General features: G+C 47.5%; 1 protein-coding gene across 5 annotated transcripts; it reads right to left on the bottom strand.

Annotated features, from left to right (window-relative positions):
* Window positions 1-12,179: 12,179 nt before the first annotated feature.
* WDR93 (WD repeat domain 93) lies at window positions 12,180-23,978 on the bottom strand. 5 transcript variants are annotated; one of them, XM_055716098.1, is made up of 17 exons: window positions 23,727-23,969; window positions 23,171-23,443; window positions 22,213-22,408; window positions 21,494-21,558; window positions 21,169-21,251; window positions 20,174-20,297; window positions 19,579-19,617; window positions 18,598-18,685; window positions 17,798-17,981; window positions 17,523-17,593; window positions 16,978-17,064; window positions 16,525-16,656; window positions 15,719-15,935; window positions 14,985-15,045; window positions 14,095-14,255; window positions 13,788-13,968; window positions 12,180-12,602 (listed from the first exon to the last, which is right to left on the bottom strand). In XM_055716098.1, exons 2-16 carry the CDS (start codon window positions 23,432-23,434, stop codon window positions 13,965-13,967), a joined length of 1,776 nt encoding a protein of 591 aa, XP_055572073.1. In that variant the 5' UTR covers window positions 23,435-23,443; window positions 23,727-23,969; the 3' UTR covers window positions 12,180-12,602; window positions 13,788-13,964. The 5 variants fall into 5 exon arrangements, with proteins under 5 accessions (XP_055572073.1, XP_055572071.1, XP_055572072.1 ...); XM_055716096.1 differs by having other exon boundaries at window positions 13,788-13,960; window positions 14,091-14,255; window positions 23,727-23,966; XM_055716097.1 differs by having other exon boundaries at window positions 12,180-13,960; window positions 14,091-14,255; window positions 23,727-23,966.
* Window positions 23,979-23,983: the final 5 nt, after the last annotated feature.

The raw sequence follows: 23,983 nt of genomic DNA, 5'->3' as shown, positions 1-23,983 counted from the left end.
GAAAAAAAGATCAGTGGCCATCTATAAAATCTTTTCAATTTTCTTACATTGTATTTGCTGAAGAAAGGAGCCTGCCAGTCCCCAGCGGGTCACGCCAGAAGCAAGTGGGAGTGTGAGGGTGTTGCAGGGAGGGTTGGTGGGTGTCCTGGGAGGGTGTAGGTGTCACAGGGAGGGTGCGTGGGTGGGTGTGACCCTTACAGCTCCATCCCCAAATGTTCTTTGTCCTCTTATCTGTCTGTTGAGCACAGTTTGGTTTTCTTACTGCATTTGCAACAACAGTGGAATGGCCAAATTTACTCCACAGTCACCTCTCAGAAACATCTGCTGAGGGATTTAACACTTGCATCCTGAAGTCCATGTTCCCAGTCCCACAGAGGGGCTGGACACTGCTGCCTGGCTGACAGCGGGTGAGAGGCACTACGTGACTGCTCTGAGCAGCATCGCTTCAGGTCCCCAGTGTTGGCACAGGCTGGAGAAGGATCCCAAAGGTGCAGGAAGGGAGAAAGGGAATGGCAGGATGAGGACAACAATTTTAACAGCTTGCTGAAGCCATGCAGAAGTGGTCTGGGGATGCGGAGTGACATCCCTGGAGCTCCAGTCCGCAGCTTGCTGTTAGGTAGCAGAAATACACCTCGCTGGGGAAGACAGATGAGAAACTCCATCCAGCTCTATGACTGGCTCTAGGTGTATAACCAGGAAAGAAAACTCACAGGGAAATGTTTGTTCCCTTGCACTCACCTTTCTGGTTAAAACTGAGACAAATGTCACTGAAATGAGAGGAAAAGTTTTCATCCCCAGCTAATGTTTGGAACAAGCAGAGCAGCCAACTTCCAGTTGGTTTCGCTTCCCAGCTACTCGTTTCCAGGAAGGTCTAAGATAGTGCGACTTGCATAACACAAAGGGCATGTTTTTTCTTATTCCTGCAAAACCTCCCTTGAAATTAAGCCCAGGGAAGACTATACTTCTTGTTACAGAAGAGTTGGTATCCTAAGTGGGAAGTGTTGGAAAGCTGCAGGTGAAGGGGCTGCACCTGTAGCAGATGTCTCTCTGCGGCGCATCTCGTGGGAAATGAGAAGGTCTCTCCTGACACCAGGAGCACAGTGCAAACAGCCACAGGAAAGGGGGTTCAGGATGGTGAAAGGCATCAAAAACCAAGAGTCCTGTTTGAAGGGATGCAGTGTTGGTCCTGCTTCTGGTTGGGTTGGGCTTAACTTGTCTCTCTTTAGAGTTATTTGAAACACCTCTGTACTCACTGCCTCCAGAAAGGGCCAGTGGAGGGGACGAAGTTGCTTTCTCAGTGCCCATCAGATTGCCGGTTCAGCTGCAGGGGTGGCTGCTCCAAAGGCAGGTTGGGGCCTCTCTTGCAGCAAGTTTTGTGATGCAGGCACATATCTACCAGGAAGAGAGCAGTGTGACCAGGCCAGCAACACTAGCAGATGGTGAGGATCTTCCATCTCAGCACAAGCCACAGGGCCATCACAGGAGGAGGGGAGGCTCAGCACCTGCTCTTTGAGTCTCACATGGCTCCGTGCATGTAAAGGGATGATCCAGGAGCAGGAGACACACCACCCAGGGCATCGCCTCCCCCTACCATGGTCTCTGGAGGCCATCACAAGCTTTTGGAGGTCTTCACTGGGGATTGAAACTGCACCATTTGGGCAAAAAAATCCACAGGAAGGACTAGTGCCTTGGAGCTATCTAACCCAGTGGTCAAATTCCAAATTCCAATATCCCTTCTCCACCTCCTTTCCTTCCTTAAAACAAGAATAAGCAAGAACCCAGGCCTGGGCAGAACTTCACAGCCCGTGGCAGGCAACTGCTGCCTCTCTGTATGGGATTCGCAAAGGGGAGGCATCTCAGGGCCACTTCCAAATGACCAGCATCGATGTTACAACTATTTGGCTGAGCTCATCCCAGTGCCAGTGAGATGGTCCCTGGGCAGGGTACGCAGCTGATGCAAAACTGATGCTACACTTGATCTTAGCTGAAAGGCCATTAAAAAGAAATCAGAAGAGACTGGCTGAAAGCAATTTATGGGGTTACAAAATGATGTATTACATGCACCATGGCTCCAGGTTTGCAGTAATTTAGGCTGGTATTGATTGAGGAGAGACTGGGGCATATTCCACCACCTTTTTAATTTCAGTCTGATTTGGCCGCTGCTTGCAGGTCAGCAGGCAATTTGATGAGACAAAAACAAACCAAGCATTAGAGCAGCCTAAATCACCCGCTTTTAGAAGTACCTTGTAAATAACTTTTAAGGCTGAACAAGGAGAACAAAATGAAAGAACTGGCTATTAAGGAAATCGAGACTGAAGTTTCAGGCTGAGAAAAAATAGTTTCATGGCACAGTTAAGAAGGAATATCATTCACACATACCATCGTTGCCTGCCTTTATTTTCCCAAACAAATATGCTGTCTTTTTCCTCATATTACAGTGCTAATTCTGATTCAATGTGAACTGATTGGATACCAAAATAAAGCCAAAGTACACACAGTTTCTAACAAAGGCCTCTAATCATATCATTGCGGCAATGGGATGGATGTCTTGGTGGGATTCCAGATTATTCAAACCATGTAATGGCATAGGATTGTCTCTACACGCTGAGGAAAGGGATGGGCTGTAAATCTGAGTGTAAATCTCCTCTAAGGGTAAATCTGGGACCGTTTTTCCCCTGGAGGTAGTGATTATAGTCCTAGGTGTACTGGCACATGGGAGGTGTTAGTGAGTAGTGGAAACCCATCAGTACTTGAGGTGGGGAAATTGCCCATCAACTGACATCAGGGAAGAAAACTTGCCACGTACCAGGTGATATTCAGGAGATGAAGCACAGGCAGAGGAAGTGGGAGGAAAAGGTCTTTTAATTCTCCATTAAGTCCCTTTGATTCTGGGTTGAAGTGGTCCCCTCCTCACAAAGCTGCATTTACGTGCATGAAATCCCAGTCCCTTTCCCCTCTCCATGCTAGAAATCTGCCCCATGCGTTACCCCTACCTTCCCAAACACATCCCCAAGCACTTCCACAGTTTCACAGGGTGAGAGCGTGGAGGAGGGATGTGGCAAAAGGGAAAACTGCTTCAAACCGACGAGTGTGCCTGACTGCAGACTGCCTCCAGTGTCAGCTATGGCCCCTGCTCACCTCTTCTGTGTTTGCATATTGACCCTGTGTGGGTCATAGGCAAAGGTCCAAGTAAAGATGGTCGATTATGTAGCTTATACCTGCCATAAGGTGTTGGATATAAATGGATTTCCCAAGTTTACCGTGACTATCAAAAGCTTGTGCTCTGACGTGCACAGGTGAAGAGACACAGAAAGCTCTGATCGGACTAATTAGCACTTTCCTGCAAGAAGGCTTCTCTGATCTCTAATCACATGCTCATTTCAGTCTTTTAAAATTGTGCTTGTGAGGCTCTTTTCTACTTTCTGCAGGTAAAGGGAGATGTGACCTCATATTCTGTCACACATGTTGAGAGAGTAGCAGATGTGATGTCCAGCTTTGCTGAAGCTCGGGAGGGAGCAGGAAAACCTGCTTTATTCAGGTTTTATTTCAGACCAAGCAATTGCTGAGGACCCAGTTCTTTATTTCTGCCTAGTGGGGCGTTCAATCAAATAGCATCCCAGGCAAGATGAAGTCCCACAATTTTGACTCAAAATAAAATCGAGTGGAGTGAGGGAGGATAACATCTCCTTCCATAGACCTCTGGAAATGATAACCTGCTCCGAAATATACACATGTGTTGGGAAGGCCAGCCTAGCCAGGCTCTGATGGACCCTCACAGCTAGCATGGAAACTGTAGGCTCAGCTGCCAGTGAATCTGCTTCCACCCTTCTAGTAATTAGTTGTACAATCAAATGAAACCACCTGAGCATCTTGTTCCTTTGCTTCAACTCCAGAAGTCAAAGACCTCAAAAGTTATTGGCAGTTTTAATTAAAACTAGCTTTGAGATATAGAGCAACCTGTAATGGTTATGGCTCATTCTAGATAATGCTGTAATAACCCTCGCACATATTAAATATAGCAGCAATATTGTCCACAAGAGATGAGGACATTAGCACAAATAATCAGCCTCTCTGTTGCGGGGAGGGCTCCGAACCCAAGAGTGGGTCTAAAACAAATGCATAAAAGGCATTTGCTCCTGAAAAATAGATATCCTGCAGCTCCCTGCCCCCTTCAGCATCCTTCCCAGAAAGCCCCCGAGTCTCCAGCAGATTTAGTTCAACCCCTTCTTACTCCCCAAACAACAGGCTGCCAGTGGGAGGCAATTTCCAGGTTCCTGCCCCTGCCCGGGCACTGCTGGACAATCTCATTCCCAGGAGCCACGTGCCACCGGCACAGCGCTTTAGCAGGGAGGGCTGCAGGCACCATGGCAGGTGTGCCCACAAGTTCAGCCCTGCTCAGCTTTTCTGACTCGAGGCCCCTGGCTCTGCCCAAGGGGTTGCAGCGAATGCAGGGCTCAGCTCAGTTTACCCAGAACTTAATGTTCAAGCAGGCTGATAAATAAAAAAAGTGCTGGTTCGCCGCATTTCCGATCTGGGATGGCCATGCTGCTCCAGCAGAAGGGCTTTAGTTGGAAGCCCATGAGGCTCTGCCTTGGCCTGGAGATGCAGAGAGCTGCTGCAAATTAGCAGACCCTTGCTCTGAAGCAGCAAAGCCCAATGGCTCTGCAAACATACCCAATGCAATGCCAGAGGGACATAGAGAGGGTACTTCAGGAACACCCACCTTCTGCTCACCTATAAATCTGCAGCGTGGCTGCAAGTAACTAAAGTTCCCTCCTGTTGGTTTAAAAATTGGAAATGTTTTTCTCCCTGGTGTAAATCCACTGAAGCCAACACATTCAAGGCAGCCACACAGGGAGTGAATTTGACCCAGGAAAGTTCATTGCACAGTCTCAGGTGGGCATTGCAATTGTCCAAGTCAAATGGCCCTTGCAGCATTAGTCTGGTGCAATTTTATAGGGCAATGGAAAATTTAGTTGTTCCCTCACATGAACAACAGCCAAATCTTCAGTGCATTTTCTAGGGAAATAACTTGTGTTCATCTGAAAAACCTTAGAAGACTGATTTGATTTGAAGCGCGCCTTTTGTGGACAATGAAAACAGTCCATTGGAAGGAACTCTAGTTGAGTATCACTAGTAAAGGCATCCAAGATCACTTATTTCTTTTGAAAACTATACCTCTTATTTCCCAGAATACTGAGCACATGCACAGAGCTCGCTGAAACAAGTTTTTGCTTAAAAGACCATTTCAGTGAAAAGAATTGTGTTGGTTTTGTTTGGGGTTTTTTAACTAATGAAACAAAATATGGCAACATTTCTCCTTTGAGAAAAATACAAAAATAAAAGCTACTTCCTTAAGAGTTCTTATTCCTTCTTTGTCCTGTGCCTCTAATCACGTAATAAAGACAAGTGAAAAAATACTTCTTTTTTTTACTCAAACTTTGAAAACATCTTCACAGGATTTTTTTCAAACTTTCTAGGGAAATGCTCAGCTTTCCAACAGATGATAGATACATACCTTACTTATAGAACTATAAGCTCCTACTAACTTGAAATCTCTCACATATGAAATGCACTTCACTGACCATTCTGTTAGGAACAGTTCATCCTTGGGAAAATATTATTGCTGGAATGCTACACGAGTCCACAGCTTAGAGCTGGAAGATGCATTTAAATTCTCTGAAGAGGCTTTAGGAATTCATTACTTGATATACCTTTGGGGGAGGGAACAATCTTTTTTGTGCTACAACAGCTGAAAGGATTAATTGATTCTTTTCACCAACAATTCATTATATTTCATCATGTGCCTTTTATGTGTCTGTTCTGTTGCCCCACTGCCTTGGTAAATATTTCCTAGCTGCAGGATGGCATCTTTGAAAGAAAGAGAGGGGCTCTAGCCATTGCTCTGTTCCCAAAGAATGAAAGTAAAGTCAAAATTAAATGGGAAAACAACTGTCACCGCAACGACAATCAAACTGCAGACTGTATTAGCACTTTTCCTCTGAAGCTCTGGAATAAGGCAACAAGATGCATGCATTTCAAAAAAATAATTATAATAAGACTGTCCTAATGTGAGCAGTAAGAGAAACTGTCATTACAACTGACTTACATGGAAGCGCACAAGCAGAACAGGTAGCCTAAATGACAGACTTTTTATTTCCTTCCCCAATCTGAAAGATTAGGATCAGTGTGGTCATAGCAAAATGCAAGTGTAAAATCCAGAGCTGGATTTCAGTTTTTCCCTCCAGAGGTGGAGAATATACAGAGGCAGGCTTTTGATTCAGATTCATTTTGTAAAGGAAATGTGTAAGTCTCTAGCTTTATCTGTTCACTCTGGTTCCAACAAGTAAATAACCTCAGCCTCTCTGATCCCTGAGGAATGATGATTTACAGCACTGGTAATGTGCACTGAAGAAAAATACAACTTGTTCCTGAAAACCACTGATTAAAGTGATCATAGCAAAGCCAAATATCCTTTTATCACTCCTACCTGCTTTACCCCTTGTTACTTTATCCAGCAGCACTGGCTCCGATTTAATCTGCAGGAAGGGTGCCTGTCTGCAATGCTGATCAACACCATTCAGCCTTTGCAAACATTTACCAGTGCCAAGGGACCTTCTGGTAATGCTTTTAGCAGAAATATTGTTTAAAAAATGAATTGCTAAAATATGAACTTCCATAGAGAAAGCACCAGGAGAAGAAAAAAAAGGGACGACAAAACCATAGTATCCACTGCCTACTCACTGTCAAGCGGCACTGCGAAGGGTAAGAGCTGTTGAAGCAGGAGGGAAGCACAGCCTGGCAGATCTGTTTAGTCCTGTCTCATCCACCATCACTGCTGCAGTCCCTGCCAGGAGCCTGTCATGGCAGAGATCCATAAAGGGCAGAAGCCACTAGTAATGGAACTGAGCATTCAATTCCCATTTGGGCAATTGCAAATCTTTTTCCTGGTCTGTCTCCCCTCTCCTGTTGCCGCTCTGCACTGCCCCATTTCACCTCTGGGTGAAATGTTTTTCTCATTTTCTCCCGTCACACTAGGAGTATATATGTTATAGCCTTCATGGAGAGTAAGGACCATACAGAATGTATGGGGAAGACTTCAGGAACCCAGACCATTTCATTTCTAATAATTGAGAATGACAGGAAATTTGGGCTAGAACAAACTCAAGAGTTCCCCCTGTATTAGTGAATGTCCCTGGCCAGGATGAAGTCTATCTGATTCACTCCTGGCAGGTGTTTGAGAAGGTTTCCATCAATGGACCCTACATGACTCCCCAGAAAAACTGCACTAATTCTGCCTCCACAGCCAGCACAAGTGTCCCCTCATATCTAACCCAAACTCACTGCTTTGCTCCACCATGGACACTTGAGAACTCTGTAGTGTCCCTATGTCTGCTTTGAATGCAAGCATGGCTTGTAAGTCCCTCCACGCAATCCACACCTTTGGCTAGCGGGGTCTTCTATCTCCCAGAGATCCAGCAGGGTCCAGTGGCTGGAAGCTGGAACTCGGATTAGAAACAGGGTGCAAATGCAAACAATACAGGTAGTTTAACAGCTGGGACTGTTTACACACAAATTTACCACAGGCTGTGCTGGCTTCTATGATGGGCAGTTTAAAATTAGGATACCGGATGTTTTTAAATGATCACTGTGCTTCGCTAAGGAATTAATTCAAAAACAACCTCTTGTCGTTTCTTAGCGTTTAGCCTACATTACTGTGCTATATTATCATATAATTGGTTGTTAGGTCAGGATTGCAACCTGGCAGGTTCCTCTTCCTTGCCTAATTAGTGTTTCTTCCTCATTGCTCAGCGTGGGACTTGGGGTTTTTTTTCCCCTATAGATCTCCATCTCCTGTGCACACCCCCTCACAACGCAAACTTATTCCCTTTCCCTCTGACAACGATCCAGCCCTCCACATGCAGAAGAGCTGCCGTTTGCTCACGCAGCCTTACATGAAGTTTCTAACAACATGAGCTGTTCAGTCTGATGAGCTTGAGGCAGTCAGAGTGTTTCAAACTTGGCAGCCCAGGCCAGCTCACCATTCAAACACTGCACATTTCCCTCCTACCTCATCGGCAGCCCTCCAGTGACATTCTTATGGGTCCCTTCCAACTTGAGATATTCTGTGACATGAGTCATTTGCCTTCCCTTCCTCTTAAAGCACAGACTTTCCTGGGGCCAAGCCAACACATGGCACTGCACAGAGGCGTGCCACATGAAGACCTAGCTCTTGCAATGACAAATCCTCCCCTATGGCATGACTAGTCTGCTGCACTACACCCCAGCCCTTGGCTTACTTAGGGTGTGAGCTCTTCATAGCGCAAGCCCTGCCTGTCTTCAGCTGTGTACAGTGCTTGTAAATCCATGGGGCGATAGCCAAAACAGCATCACCCTAGTCATAATGCAAATCTCTTATTTCTCTAGCACCCTCAGCTAGGCTCAGCCAACTTCCTCCTGTATTTTGGCCTCAAAAACACAGCTTATTTCTCATCTCAGGCACTGGTCCTGCTTTTGCAAACTCAGGTATGAAGGCCAGCAGAAACTGGCTCCCTGTGCAAGACCACATGTGAATATTGTGCCAGGTCCTAAACAGAGCAGCACCAGAAACACTGGACAACAACAAGCTGGAACAGAAACAGGGACAAACTCGAAGGGGTTTGCAGAAACCCCAAATTAAAGCAGACTGAGATGTCTGGCACGATGCATCTGGGAAGATGAAAAGAGTTAATCTGCATAGCCTGGCTGGACAGCACAGCTTGACAGCTATAGCCTGGACTCGAAGATGAAAAACTGTACCCTGGTACAGGGAACTGGTATTAGAGGTAATGAGGCGGCACTACTTTAAACAATGAGAGCTATTTGAGCAATTAGGAATGGCGTGCAGTACCTGGTTTACTTATACCTAGACATAAATTTGTAGAGAAGGGAACCTGACCTTGTGCTGCCCCTACGTCCAGAGCAAACAGAGCAAGCACTTGCTGGGACTGTGCTATCCTAGGCATCACTGCATGTCCCACAGCGTCTTGCAGGGACATTATTTGCCCCAAATAGGACACAGATGTCTTCACAGATTCCTCCTTAGGATGGCTTCAGGTTGTATGTGGTAAGGCATTACAGGATACATGGGGGTGTTGCATTAAAGCTGGCAACACAGGTGCAAGGAGTACAGCTCCTGGAGCACACAATTCAGCTCTTCTCGAGAACCACGCTCCTTCCAACAGCACAGATGTGGTGTACCCAAACAGCCCAAACTTTGCTGGCCCCGAGGAGTGGGGGAACCTTATCAGATCAGCCTCTGATTTCCTTTACTTCCACAGCACAAGAAAATATGCAAAATAAGATGACATTTGGCTTCTTGCAGAGAACAGCAGATAATTTAGTCAGATTAAAGTACAGCCTGGTCTCCCACAGAGACGGTCTCTGCATGGCTGGGCAGCAGCCTGGCTCCACTGGAACGACGCTGCTCGAGCGCCTCTCTGTGGATCTGGGCTCCTCTTCCTCCCTCTCACATGCCTTCTCAATCCACTGATTTTTTTCATTTTCTTTTATTTTTTTAGAATAGAGAGCCATATTGCTCCCGTTATCCCCTGGTTGCACCTCTGAGTTCACTGAACTTGGCACTGAGCTAGGAGTTGGCCCAGCCAGAACTCCTACAGTTCCATCTTTTGATGGTGATATACATGATACCTCCCAAGGTCTTTCCATAGTTTCCAGCAGTAGAATAGCTCAAATTGTTTCAGGCCTGCAGCTGCCTAGTGCTCACGGAGTGACCGGGAATGGAAGAACAGCTGGCAAGGGCATCATCTCTGGAATAAGCAATGAGGTGCCTCCGGTGCTCTCCAGAACGTGCTGTGGAGCTCAGCACACAGCTCCATCACCAACGCGTGTGTCAACACACTGATCATACCAATTTTTCTGCATCCTTTCAAAGAAGCAGGAAACAAATGGTCCCCTGCTGAATTCATGAGTAAAAACAAAGGCTCTTCATCAGCCTCCTGCAGCTGCTTGTTGTTTTCCTTTCTCTGTGGAGCCTGCCAGCTCCTGGTTATCTTGGCCAAGCACATGATTAGAGTTTTAGAGCAAATTCAAACTGCAAACAAATAAGCACATCTTGAGACAAATACACACAAACTGGTGGATGCACAGTACATCTAACTGCTTAGCAGATTCTGTCATGCCTCTTCTTCTGATGCGAGGCAAGCCCTACTCCTCTTCTGGATGGAAAACAGATGGGGTAGGATTAAGGACACAGATTCCCAAGCCCTTTACTTTTGCACAAAAAAGTAAGAGCTAGACCCAGTGCTGCTCAAGGGGCCACTATTAGTTGTGCTGGGTCTCTGCAGCATGGGAACCAATGTAGGAATAGGAATTCCTGCCCTGAGTAATCCCCTGTGCCCAATTATGACAGAAGATCCATTGTTTCTTAAAATACCACAGAAACAAAATAATTAAGTTGTTACTGCCACCACAGAAAGAATAGAAGAAAGGATCAAGGATTGTTCCTTGTTCACTTCAGGGCTGAACCAGATGGCTCCGTTTAAACAGGCATTGAAGGTGGTTTGAGCTAGCCTGCTTGACTTTGCACTGAAGCAGATGGCAAGTGCTCACACAACCCAGTATCAATATCTGTAACAATCAGCTGAGCTGTGAAGCTGTAATCTGTGGCAGATGGAAAATGACAGCACAAAAGGCTTTACTAGGGCCCTCAAAGCCTTTCAAAAAGGTAGCAAATAGGAAGGTTTAATTCAAATAGCTTGTCCTTCTCCAGAGCAAACCAGGCATCTGAGACTGCAGAACAAGTGGAACGCTTCTCCCCTTTTCTACCTCCACAATGGACTGGCTGACTTTATTTCCAGCGGAAGAGTTAAGACCTGTCATCAAAACTCAATCCAAAACAAGACAACTTGCTATGAAAAAGTGAAATAGGACCTTGACATGACACAGTGTCTACACGGCACAGTCTGTGCTGAGTCCCTGCCACCCTGCATTGATGCTTTGCTGAGCCTTTGTGAGAGTCACTTGGGGGAGACCTGGAAAAAATACAGCTCACCCATGCACACAGATTGCAGTGGTTGCTGGCAGATTTGTCAGATTCTTTGTGGATTAGGCAGTCATCCTGGAAGCATGATCAGCTGTAAGACGACTGAAGTTTTCTCATGGTTTTGATGCTCAAGAAAGCCTGTTTGCTGTGCTTGAGAATGAATATTTGGGGTCACCTCCCCTAAAGTTCCTCAGGTTCCAGGGGATCCCCGAATGCCTGAAGAGCGACAAAGATACCCAGTGCAAAATGCAGGTAGGCTGTCACCCTCCAAGTGGGTAATCAGACCCTGCAATTAACATCTAGATGCTGCCAGTCTCCCACAGGACCTGAAAACACCAACAAGTGAAAGACTGACCAGGGAGCCTGCATACTTTTTTGCCCCATCTGTCAAATATACAGAGCAAGTTACTAACTTAACACACTTCTGGAGTAAGAAACAAATACATGGATGCTTGGCCTTGTATCGTCCCTGCTAGTTCTTTGTCCTGTGTTGCCCATAGTAGGGATGCTTCAGCTTTTTACAGCCTTTGGCCAACATGCTGGCCATGCTCCTCACCCATCTTTGGCTCAGCACAGCCCTGACTTCTTCAGACCGCCCCCCCCCCCCAGCTTCTGTCCTGCTTCTCTGCAACACCAGTTCTTGCCTCTAGCACCAGTTCTAGCCTGACCTTAACCCAGAGAGCTTGTCTGAACATTTCTAGGCTGCAATTCCTAAGCAGACTTATGCCACAACTGCCTGCTTTGAAGGCAAAAGAAACAACTAGGCTGCAGAACAGCCTAGGTCAGGCCTGACACACTCCGCAGTGTCACTGCTGGTTGGCACCGCTATGCTCTGGGGGATGCCACCTTCCTGGGTGATTTGCTGCCTGGTCTGAAAAGACCAGGTCTCTTGCTAAACACAAGGATGATGCTGCCTGCCCATCTGGGTCAGAGCAGTAAATGAGACAAAATGGTGAGCCCCCACAACAGAAAGACAGTACATTAGAGTCTCATACAACGCCAGTCCTATGAAGAGCAAGAGACTTTTACTAGAGAAAAGGCTTTATTAAGGAGGGACATTGTAACATACCATATATACTGCTCTGATGCTCCAAGTCTCTGGGAGGACTCAGACCCAATGCAAATACTTAGGTGTTGGGCCTGCCACCTTGCTGAGCCACCTTTCCTACCTCAAGACTCTTCCATCAGTAGTGTTTGTCTCTGATGAGGAGGTGCTTAACCCTGCTGAAACAGGCTGAGGGTTAAGCAAGGAGAGAGGCAGGGTGCAGATACTTGTGGCTGAGCAGTGGCAGGCAAGCAGCTACTTCGGATGACAAATTGCCCCTGGCTGGAAAGCAGCAGGATAGATTGGAATAGAGTTGCTGTCAAAATATCAGTGCTGGATTTGGGGTCTGCAGGACTGTGGTAGCGCAGAGCCTGACCCTCAGGATGCAAGGCTGACTACAGCTTCTTCTGTCCCTTTACTTTCTCTCTCTCCTTGTCCATGAGAGCTGCTTGTGCCTGCAGTCGACTCCAGTACTCAGGCAACTGCTCCCCAAGTCCCAGCAGGCTCTGCTGCCTAATGAGGGAGAAAAGGGTGGTTAAAAGAGTCGCAGCCATTCTCCCGGTGCTCAGACAACCTTAGCCTGGTTCCCCCAAGGGTCCCTGGGGCTCACTACAAATTAAGCAGTTCAGACTTCTTGTGTCCAAAGAAACGGAGATTCCCTCATGCCACTTAGCACTCAGGTTTACCGCTTTTGACAGCAATGACCTCCATATTTCTCTTTGCCTGTTAGCCTCTGTAAACACAGGTCTCGCTGCAGCTGTATTTGGTCTGCTCTGCCTTCAGCTCTCAGTACCCAGGGAGCAAGGTATCCCTGGAAGTGATGTCTCCCCAGTTTTTCTCATCTGAGGCAGACAAGAATCTCCTCTCCAGCTTTATAAGAAGGCAGGACAGAACTGGTGGCTGGTAGCATAGGATGAAACCTTTCCACACCCAACTAACCAAACGCCACCACAGGATTCACCCTGGAGGCAAGTCTTCCCTTAGGGGGAAGGCTACCAGGTGACATGTGCTGTAAGGTCATACCTGCACCCACTGTTCCAGTTCGAATTAGATAGTGAAGATGTAGTGAAAAGAACAAACAATACCGTTGACACAGATCTGGCTCCAGGTCCCCAAAAGAAAATAAAGGGAAAGGGTCACCCAATAAGAGATGTCACATTGCCATCTAGTGACGGCGTGGTCACAATGCATCAGCCTCACCAACCTCGGCCGGAGGGTACTGGGGACCTTCTCAAACCGAGAAACCTCCAGCACAAACCCACTTAAACATCACATCAACCCCGGAATGGAGGGGAGGAGCAAGGTACAAGGAGATCCCAGCTCTGCCTGGCTATGAGATCAAAAGGAAGACACAGACATGTAAGTGAGGATCACATTCCCTGACAAGCTTGCAAAATGTGTTGCACAAAAACACATTAGAACTAGCAAGCCCTCTACCTGGAATGACAAGCCTGCCCCAGGCATTCCAACTTACAGTTGTTAAGGTGTTCTAGGAAGGACAGAAGGGAGAGGAGGAAGGGTTCTGGGTGGCTGTCAGGAATCCAGCTACCTGAACATCAACATTACCCAGACATAAATCTGTCACAGCACACAGAAGAACCCAGGAGCTCCAGGGTGAGACCTCACATGAACCTCAGCAACACCACAACTTACAATAATGCAGGTGCACTTACCTACCAGGCAGAAGGAAATCCTTACCTATCACGTAAGTAAATGTTACATCTCTCAGTCCATGGCAGGTTCTGCAAAGATTTGAGAGGCAAATCTGATTCCTTCGGGAAAGCCTCCTTCAGTGGGTAGGAGTTGAAGTCAAAAAGGAAGATAGTGCTGTGACTGTCTCTGCTCTGTGCCAATGCACCTGCCAGCTGCTGCTGCTTATCTCCTAGACAGAAACAAGAACCATGAGCATCAGGAATCATCCAAGAAGAAGAACGATCAAGGATCAGTGCACAGCTGAATGCACACAGTGACTATATATCTAAGACCACTCCAGGGTGCTACCTACCCACCTCGAAGCAGCAAGCAGCAATTCACACTATCCACTACAAACACTGGCTGCCAGGGAGATGCTACAACATGAGAAGGTGGAGTACTGAAGCAGTAAACAATCTGCGATGTGGCAGTGTTCATCAGAGAAACTGTGCCATCCCAGGAGAAAACAAGGGCCTGAAACAGCAAGCTGACACTTAGAAATAGACATAAAAGAAGTGAAAAGCGTTTCCTGGAAAGAACATGGAACGACACTCAGGATTGCACATTTTCTTTGCCTTCCCAGTAGTCATAGAGCCACAGCAGGTCAAGAACAGGCCATGCAGGGGACTTGGGATGGACTTGCTGCAGGTTGGGATTGGAAAAGGGCAGCAAGGCAGGTTAGAAATGAACTAGATCCAGCCTTCTGCATGGCTGGCTCTGGCAAATGGCTTTCAGTCCTTTTCTCCCCATGCCTGAAATCTTTGAGGCCACTCGAAAGGTCTGCCTCAACTCGTGCTTGTAACTTCTCCTTACCATGATGCCCTCTCATGTCTGAGCCTGATGCCTGAAGCTTCGTGGCTGAACCCTCTCATTGCAGTTGGACCTGTCCATGTGCAGAGGGCCTCCAGTGCATGTCCCCCCGCAGCGGCCAATTAGAGGACATGGGTGCAAGGGGATACTAAGACCATGGAAGATAAATCCTTTGGGAGTGACCAGCTACATACAGACCTGCAACTGGTGCAGGAAGTTCCCATGCTAAAAATAGCTGGAGGCTGGGAAAGGATGTGAGGGCAGTACCATATGTGATTGCCCTGTTCTTTATCTTCTAGGCACCCAGTTACAGCCATCACTGCAAACAGGATGCTAGGCCAGAGGGACCCGTGTTCTCACCCCGTTCTTAAGAGAGCTGGCACTGATACTCACCGCACTGGGGTATGTCAGGACAGGCACCACTGCGCTGACAGCAAGATCCGGATCTTCAGGCCTGTAAAAACAGAGCCAGGCTTATGCCTCTGTTTCGTGGACGTGGCACGTACTGAGAGGCTGTGATAATGACAATAACAGTTTGTGGCACACGGGCTAGCATAAGGTTCCAGACAACCCCCTTCCCTGTGGGGACAGAGCTTGCCTCCTCCTGGGCAGGAACTATGTTGGAGATGCAAATCCCCTGCATGTCCCAGAGGCATGAAACCATAGCCTTCAGACCAGCAGCTTCCCCAAAGTTGACCCTTATCCTCAAACCAAGGGGATAAACGAACATCAAGTTGATAGAAAGATGGTAAGAAATACTTATTCTGACTTCTAGGGGGAAGTTATTCTGGCAAGGGCACAAGAGAGAAGAAAAAAATTCCCCCGGGTACCTGGCAGAGACCCAGCTAGTTGGACGTCAGTTCTGGAGTAGTGCTACAAGCGCTTGTGTTCTGGTGCATAGAAGAACCCAGAAACACCCCTAATTCTGGCATAACCATTGGACTGTAGCACTGGAACTGACTCATAGCAAAACCACGTTTGCTGGTGACAGCAGCATGGCAGAGCTATCTGGGTAAAAGCCGTAGAAAGTTCTCTACTCCACAGAAATCTGGGGCTCTGTGCTGGACCTGACCACTACACCACATGGTTTCTTTGGCTGGGCTGAGGTCTGTCAGAGCCTGCCTCACCTGTCTGCCAGGAGCGTGATGCTGGACTTCCCAGCCCTGGGTGCTTTCACCAAATAGAAAGAGCTGTCTGTACATAGCACTAGAAGCTGCACAATGGGACAGGCAGGATCTGTACCAGGACAAGGCATCTCATCACTGGCTGTTACGGAGCTCCGCAGGAAGTGGATACTATGGGTGACACGTTCCTCTAGAATGGCAGTCACAGACAGTGGGTATCCTGGGGAAAGAGGAGGAGGGAGGGAAGGAAAAAAAGGGGGAAAAAAAAAAAAAAAGAAAAAAACCAAGGACACCAGTTTAGGGAAAAAAGGGAACCAGCAATTTATCCAAGAAAAGCTTAGCTTGGACTGCTCAGGGACAGCAAGCCACCAGAACAATTCTGACAGCTGAAGATTCCTCTGCCAGAAGAATCCCTACATCATGGCAGGATAACACTAGCAACTGATGGCAGCCTGGACCACAATACCACAACAGCCTCAAAGATGACCTGAGGGCACAGTGGCAAAGCAGTGGTGACTGTCACTGTCTCAAAGCCTCAGAGCAAGACTGTCATCAGCCCTCACTGCAGCAGGTCACAGCCCCTGCATTGCTGTGGATGGAAATGGTTCTGCAAGCGCTAGGGCAGTCCCGCTGTGTTGGCAACTTCTGGCCAAGCATCTGATAAACAAGCAAGTCCAAACTATTTTCAGACTTGCTTGTAAACTCACTGCTAGTCCCTTGTTCACACCAAACCAGAGCCTCAAACTCCTAAGGAAGGGAGCAATTTACCCACAGTGATCCCAATATACAATCCCAAAGGGCAAGCTCACCTAGGCGATTATCCCAAATAGTTATTGTTGCATCTTCACATGCCAGTGCCAGGTACCTGGAGCAGGAACTGACAGCTGAGCACGCAATTGGAGCTGCACAAGGCCACACAACATCAGGTTTCAGATCAGAGTCTAAAGAGAAGGACATGAAGAGACACAACTGTAAGAAGGCGCAGAGCATTCTCTTTCTTGATACTAACATTCAGTTTCCCAATAAAACACGCACCATTCTGCGGTCCCCTGCCAGAGTGGCTTCACTAAAAATACTGCCAGCCTGTGCAACATGAATCCCCACAATCCAAATGCCAGCCTAACCCACAAGATATGAGGTAGCTCTCCTCCCCTTTCCTCATTTCCCTGAATAATGAAGCTCTGTGTGAATGACAGCCGCTGGCCACTGAATACTCCCACTCCCCACAGAGTGCTCTGCTAAAGAAAGCAAGGCTTTCTTACCCACTTTCTCCTTGAGTGGACGGTTAAGTAAGTACAAGCAGAGATTGTGGCTTCCATCCCAGTGCACACTGATGCCAGCTGGAACATCTGGAACAGAGAAGGGGACAACAAAAGAGAAGAGACTGAGAACAAAGAAAGGAACAATCCAGGACACAAAAAACACCATTAGAAAGCTCTCATTAGAGCTCTCACTGTTCCTTGATGGGGCTTACAGAAACTCTGTTCACACAGAAACTACACCAGAACAAACTCTCTCCTCATTCGTTACTTTTATCTTTCCTATGTGCCCCCTCATCTCTTTCTGTGGTTTTGGGAGGTGGGCGTTGTTGTTGGGTTTTTTTTTTAACTGCGGAGCTAAGTTTGTTTGACTCCATGCTGGTAACTGACTTATAAGTCTTAGGGCTGGCATTTTTATCCAGGCTTATGTACTTGGAGGTGGAATTTATATAGTGAACCCAAGCCTCAGCCATTGAGCTCTAACTGGAGCTCAACGTCATGCTACAACATGCTTCATAGGTTAAAAGTTTTTTGCCCATTTGGATTACCTGGCTGTACTTTCATTTCAGGTCCCACCTGTAGGATCCGGCTAGGCAGGAGAAAATGAAAAGTAGCATGTCTGAAAAAAAGGAAGAAAAATATGTAAAAGGCAGGCTTTGGTAAGTAAGCAGCACTGTGGCAAGACATGCAATGGCTCTAGCCTCCTGCCCTAAAGCCCTGGGAGGAAGGAGGCAAAGCTAAGACAGAAACTTCCATTTACACTCTAAAAGTGTATTGTTCTGATGCCTCATGGACTGAAATCCTGGTTGGTGCTCCCACTCACCTGGGGATCTCCTCCTTGCTCGCTGTCTCACCCTCAGCCTCCAGATAATCCCGATAAGTATTGCGGAAGACAGCTTCCTGCTGCTCCCACTGGGAATCCTTGATTAGGTGGTTGTACCCCAAGCCAAGCATGCTGCCATCATCCACTTTCTTCAAGGCATCCAAAGGGCTTTTGAAACTACTGCCTGCATTAGGAACACAAAGGGAGAAGGCAGAGCCCTGGAGGAGCAGACACCATGGAGTGCTCAGAGGCATTTTGACCATCCCTCCTTCAGGGTGGCATTGTCTTGAAAAGGGACACACTGCATCTTGTGGTACTTTCCATATCACTAGCTCATTTTCCAATATTTGAAGGCAGGGACTAGAACAAATCATCTGAGGACTCGGCTGACCATGCCTTACTGTGCCATTCTCCCTGACAAGTGTCCCAGCATAAGGTCTGCTCCCTCCTCATCCTCAGCATTTTCCTATAAATCACTCAGAGTGACAAATTAGGGGTGCTGTCAGGTTGCTAGGGTTTAGGAAACAACCTTCTCCCTCTCCAGTGACAGCGAAGCCACGTGTGTACGACACCCACTTCAAGACACACTGAAGTATTTTGTGCTAACAAAGGTGACATGCAAGACTGTCAGGTAAGAAGCAACTTCCACTACAGGATTACATTTAACTATAAAGACAGGTCAGGAAGGGACCAGGGAGCACATTACTGGAATTTTCTGACCTGTTCTGTACGCGTAAGGGCCACGATTCCTTTGCCACCTGAAGGAGGCTGCAGGTTGCAAGTACAGAACCAGTTCTGACCTGTAATGGATTTGGGTGGCTTCACTTTCAGCAGCAGCACTGGGAGACTCAACTTTGCATTAGCTTTGTTTGCAGACACGGGAGACTCCTGCAACAGTAAAATGTCAGCCTGAGAACTGTGTCGTACCCTCCACTTTTAAGTTTTTACCTGTTCATGGGAATCAAATGCTTCCTAAAGAATGCATATGCAAAGATTGGCGGACACTGCCTAGGAGATAATGGTTTTAGGCTCATTCTTCAGGCCAAAACACAGAAGTTTGAGGGAGGTCAGTACTTTTGCAGTATTACAAAGGAGGTCCTGCCTCCACACCTCCCGTCTTTGTGCCCTAAGTAACCTCCACTTCTGATTTTATTAACCTCTCTGAATTACTCTTGTTGCAGCACAGGGCTGGGTGCGGCACAGCAAGGCTCAGAATAATAAAAAAAGGGGGGCGGGGGAGGAGGGGGAAAAAAAAAGCAGGACTAGAGGCTGTAGAGTGCTGCTGCATACAAGAACCAGATCTTATTTCAGCAAGCCCAGCGAGGCAGGAAGTCACATATGTGCTTGGCTGGGAATAGAAAATCCTAACAGGAACCGGCACTGGTGTGTTCCCACCACCACCCCACTCCACACACATTGACACTTGCTAAACAGAAAAGGCCTGACTAAATAATCAACCCTGTCTAAGAAGGAAGAGTCTTGTAAACTTGGGTAGTTTACATGGAATCAGCAAAAAGGGAATGCCTGGGTGTTTGCTTTTGGCTTAGCTAAATTAAGCGGGAAGTAGCTCCCTCTTAAATGGCCAGGAATGTATTTGCTGGAGGAAGAGGGAAGAGTTATGAGGCAGGTATCACAGAAGGTTAGCTGGAGGTACTGGGCAGAAGGTGTCTGTCTATCAAGAGGTGAAATATAGCAGGGTAAAAGCAATGGAGGAGAGGATTAAGCACTGACTTAGCATCTAAAACTCCTAAACACAGCTCAGGTTCATTGAGGCAAGTTACCATCTCTGCAGAACCATCTCCATGCAGCTCCAGACTTTTCTGCCAAAGAACCAGAGGTGACAGTGGTTAGTGCAAACAGGCAGAGACCCTGCCCTGCCCAGGCAGGTTCAGCCATGACTCCACCAGGCTCCTCTTGTAGGTTATCTAAAACACAAACCCTCGTTCAGGACCAGACTCCTAAGTGGAGGTATCAGGCCTGATTCCCACTCATCTTCACCTTCCCCCAGTAACATAAGGGAGAAACCCTGTGGGAATAACCTTACACAGGGCCTCCACAGATGGGGCAATACTGCTTGGAAAGGAGCTGCCAGTTTCAGGGAGGGGCAGCAGGAACACTAGCCCTGGGATCAAGGGAACCTCACTGGAAGGCCTGTCTCGGGAGACTGAACATGTCCCAATAACACAAAGGCCTTATGAAATGTGGGATGGGCTGCTGTAGAGACACATACTCCATCCCCCTGAGCCGACAGACTTGTTCAGCCTGTATTTTGCTGCCACTGTCTGCAGGAGCAAGGCTTGGGGAAAGACCTGTAGGCAAAAGGACATTTAAAAAAAAAAAAAAAAAAGCACAGCAGGAGATGGAACTGTTTTGTACCGCAGATGTCCAGCTTGACCTCCTCTCCCTGCAAGCCAGCCCTGCTGCAGCTCCTGGGCTCTTTTCCATCTCCTTCAGCCAGGAATCCTTAGGCAATCGGTAGATCTCCAGCCAAGCTTTTGTGCTGTCTGCATTGGGAAACCATGTTCAGCAATTGGAAATGAGGAGAAAAGGTCTGTCAAGCAAGCAGCTTCTGTTATCTTATATTCTTAAAAGAAGATCTGGATAATTTTTGAGATATAAAATCCCTGTGAACTCCATGCAGCCCACCTCTCCTCCCACTTAAGGCTTGACATGCTTGACTGAGACCAACATCTGAGCCTCCAGCTCAAGTCCTCAGGGTCCCACATCCACCAAAGGAATTCCATGAAGCGACTCAGTCAAAGATTTGACTTGTAGCCTCTGAGATAAAGTAGAAAGTGAGACATGGTCTCACACTGGTTCTCTGTGGATGCTACATATCTCATTCTCAGCATATGTCCAGGCAGATAACACCAAACACAAGTCCAGAAAAACTGCTACCAGAAAATGGATTAATATAGACAGCTGCTATGAAACAGAAGAATGTTGTAGCAAGGAGTTTGCTGCAGTGTTTTTAGAGACTGTCTCTGTGCTCTCTGGCTTATGTCTGCAGAGAAAACTCTTCAGGTCTACACATTTCCAATGTAAAAGTGAGCCTTAGCAAAGCAGAGGAAGAACTGAGTTTGGTACTTCTGGAGAGAAGTGGGAAACCTGCTTTTGCCAAGCCTTCTGGGAGCTGGGAACTACACTGACCAGCTCCCGAGAGCTCACTTTTAGAACCAGTCCTGATCCACACAAACCTTTCGGAGAGGACAGGAACTGGCAAGAGCAGACCTCTAAGCTGGAAAAAGGACTGGGAGGGTTAGGAATGAGATCTCAGGCAACACAGAACACTTGGAATATTTTAGAAGAATGGCTGCTGGCCCTTCTGCTAGAACACAACAGCCATCACCCAACACACCATGTTCCTGCACTTGCCTTGCAGCAGGACTCCCGTGTAATCACCTCCCGGGGACACCACCACCTCCACACAAGTACTTTGCTTGCTGATATCCTCCTACCAAAGAAAAACAGGCTGGCATCAAAGCAAGATCACCAATTCAGACAGCTCCATGGCCTTATGCAGCTGTCAACATGGCAAAGGCCAGACAGATTTTTGGAAGAACAGGAATAAATATCGGTCAGCACCCTCGGAGCGCTGCTGCCCATGACAGAAATTCTTGAGGGCAGTTAGTACTCCTCATGATTGATTACTTACCAGCCTGTGCCCAGTGTCTATGGAATTAACTCAGTACATACCACTTCATTTAGGATTTTAATGAGTAGGAAGCTTTCCTTGTGAAAGCAGAAGAGCCAGACAAGCCCTGCAATAGAAACACAAAGTAGCAGGAGGAGGAGGAGAAAAGTGAGCAGATTGTAGCCATGCTCTAAGGAGATGGCTGTTAGAACACCTGCATGAGAATTAATGGGACTACATTTTTTCCTGGGCTCAAGGAAGAATATCCCATCGTTTCCAGCACTAAACTTTTGCTGGCTTCCTTATGCCAGCACCAGCAAACATTCAATTGTACATAGAGAAGGATAAGCCAGTTTGAAAGGTATCTCCACCAGAACTGATAGGTTTCTTATGAATCAACAAGCTAACCTATTTAACCACAGGGCTGTGCAACTACAGGTGCAGAAACAAAGCATGGGTAGGGGGGGTCTTACCAAGCAATGGTTCTTTCTATCCAGTCCAAGGTATTCCTAAAATTTACTGCACTTCACCCTCAGCTCTGCATCTGCTGTGCCAGAGAGGACATCAAACCCACACCCTCTACTAATCACAAGGCCCTAGGGCTACCCTCTCACCCTACAACCTGTTATCTGACATCCTCTTTGCAGGGCTTTCTAGGAAAGCTCTCAGCCATTCTAATGTTCCTCCTGATTTAGCACTCTTCCATAACGCAGCTGCCATCTCCTCAGCTCCAGAGCACAGCTATCCCCAGCTAGGTCAAGGAAAGCCACATCACACCAACCCATTTCATCCACAGCAAGCAGGATGTGGCACTCATTCCCCAAATCCGAGGCATGGATGGCACAAATCTCTGTCTTGACCGCATCCCAAGCACAGACTTCCTTACAGTCAGACATCTCGAAGGCAGCCAGACCCACGGACAGACCAACAAAGATGTATTTTCCAGACACTGCAAGGCAACTGGCTTTTCCTGTTACCTACCAAGAAAAGAAAAAGAGGAGCATACCCCCAACTGCTCCTCCAGTAGGGATTACATCAGCCATACAAGCAACATACCCCTAGCCTTTTACTAGCAGGAAATTATTCTACAGGGAAAAAAATATTTGTATGAGCTTTCATCAGAAGAACAGGGGAGAGACTCATCTGTCACAGAGATTGCTCTGTGTTGGGAGTGAAAAAGGCTTCTCCCACCTTTTCCCTCCTGATAAACAGAAGGGGTTTTAAAGACCAAGAAGAACTCAGGGGCACTCAGCCCTCTCGCTGCTAACACAGAGCTGCAATGGGACACTGGGGTCCTCCAAGCAATGACAGAACACCAGCGGAAGCCAGCACATCCTCCTGCATATCTCCATGTAACGATGGGGAAGGCAGTGCCGCCCTTCTGCTCCCAGTGCTCCCATCGTGGTATTCACCATTAACACAGAGCTGAGTTTGCCCATTTATATGCTACTGACTAATTAGCTTCTCCTTAGCAAACAAGGGTGGAGCTAGCGTGAGAAGCAGGTGAATTTAGTGCTGTTTAATATCTGCTTCTCTCTTTTCAGAGGTGTGATAGATGGGTGGGAATCAGAACCTGTCAGACAAGCTTAGAAGCTGCAGCCTTTTGAAGTGAAGCAGTGAGATGGTGGTGGATTCTGAGAAAGGTGATGAACAGAAGAGTGTAAAATCAACTGAATGGATATTCTCTAGAAAAACTGCTACAGTAATTAGCGCTGTCTCTGCTGTGAGGGTCTTTGTACCTGGAACTCCGCTGTAGGAAAGCATTTTGTGGGCTGGACCTTTAGGTTTTGCGCTTCTTGGAGCATCTCCCTTTTTTCAATGATTGCCATAGCATTCTCAAACACCAGCATCACCAGTTTGTTCATCATCCTGAAGGGCTGAGGCAACACATCACGCTTTTGATCGGGATCCTGCAGGAAGAAATCTTCCTCATCATCCTTTGGCCAGTCCTTCTCAGATGGTGGAGGAATCTCCAGGGGATGCTTCGGGATGTACACAGCCATGGTTCTGCCCTGCCGGATACAAACCACACCACAGGTGCAGGAATCACTGTAGGTGCAGAATAATGAAGAACCGTGCAATATCTGCTGTAATGAGGTAATGGGGGGAAAGATGATTAATGACCTCTAAGAGGGAAGGGGGGTTCCTTTCAGCGTAGACAGGCATATAGCTCGTTTGTGCTGGCTGCATTGCCCCCGTTACAGGCTGCCCCAGAAACGGAGTGTCAAAGCCTGAGCACCAGACTGTGTAACAATTATGACTGACCATTAGCCAGCTCTTCATTAAAAGACTTACTCGGCCTGGATAAAACCCCAACAATTAATTCGGAAAGCGGTTGGCGTCTCTGGAAGTTCTGAGCTTTATTCCCAAGCCACCGGGTGCTTTCGGGGTTCTCCCCTCTGCGCCGGGCCCGCACCGCTCCCACCCCGCACCGCAGCCGCGGGGCCAGGCCGCGCCGCTCCAGCCCCCCGAGCGGAACCGCCGGCGGCCGTTACCGGTCAGCTGCGCCCGGGGGGCGCCTTTGGCGGGAACACCCGCCCCGCTGTTGACGG

Source organism: Falco cherrug, chromosome 7, assembly GCF_023634085.1.
Source record: "Falco cherrug isolate bFalChe1 chromosome 7, bFalChe1.pri, whole genome shotgun sequence".
Taxonomy (NCBI): Eukaryota; Metazoa; Chordata; class Aves; order Falconiformes; family Falconidae; genus Falco; species Falco cherrug.
The sequence above is the reverse complement of the archived record's forward strand: the minus strand, read 5'-3'. Positions and strand labels throughout refer to the sequence as shown.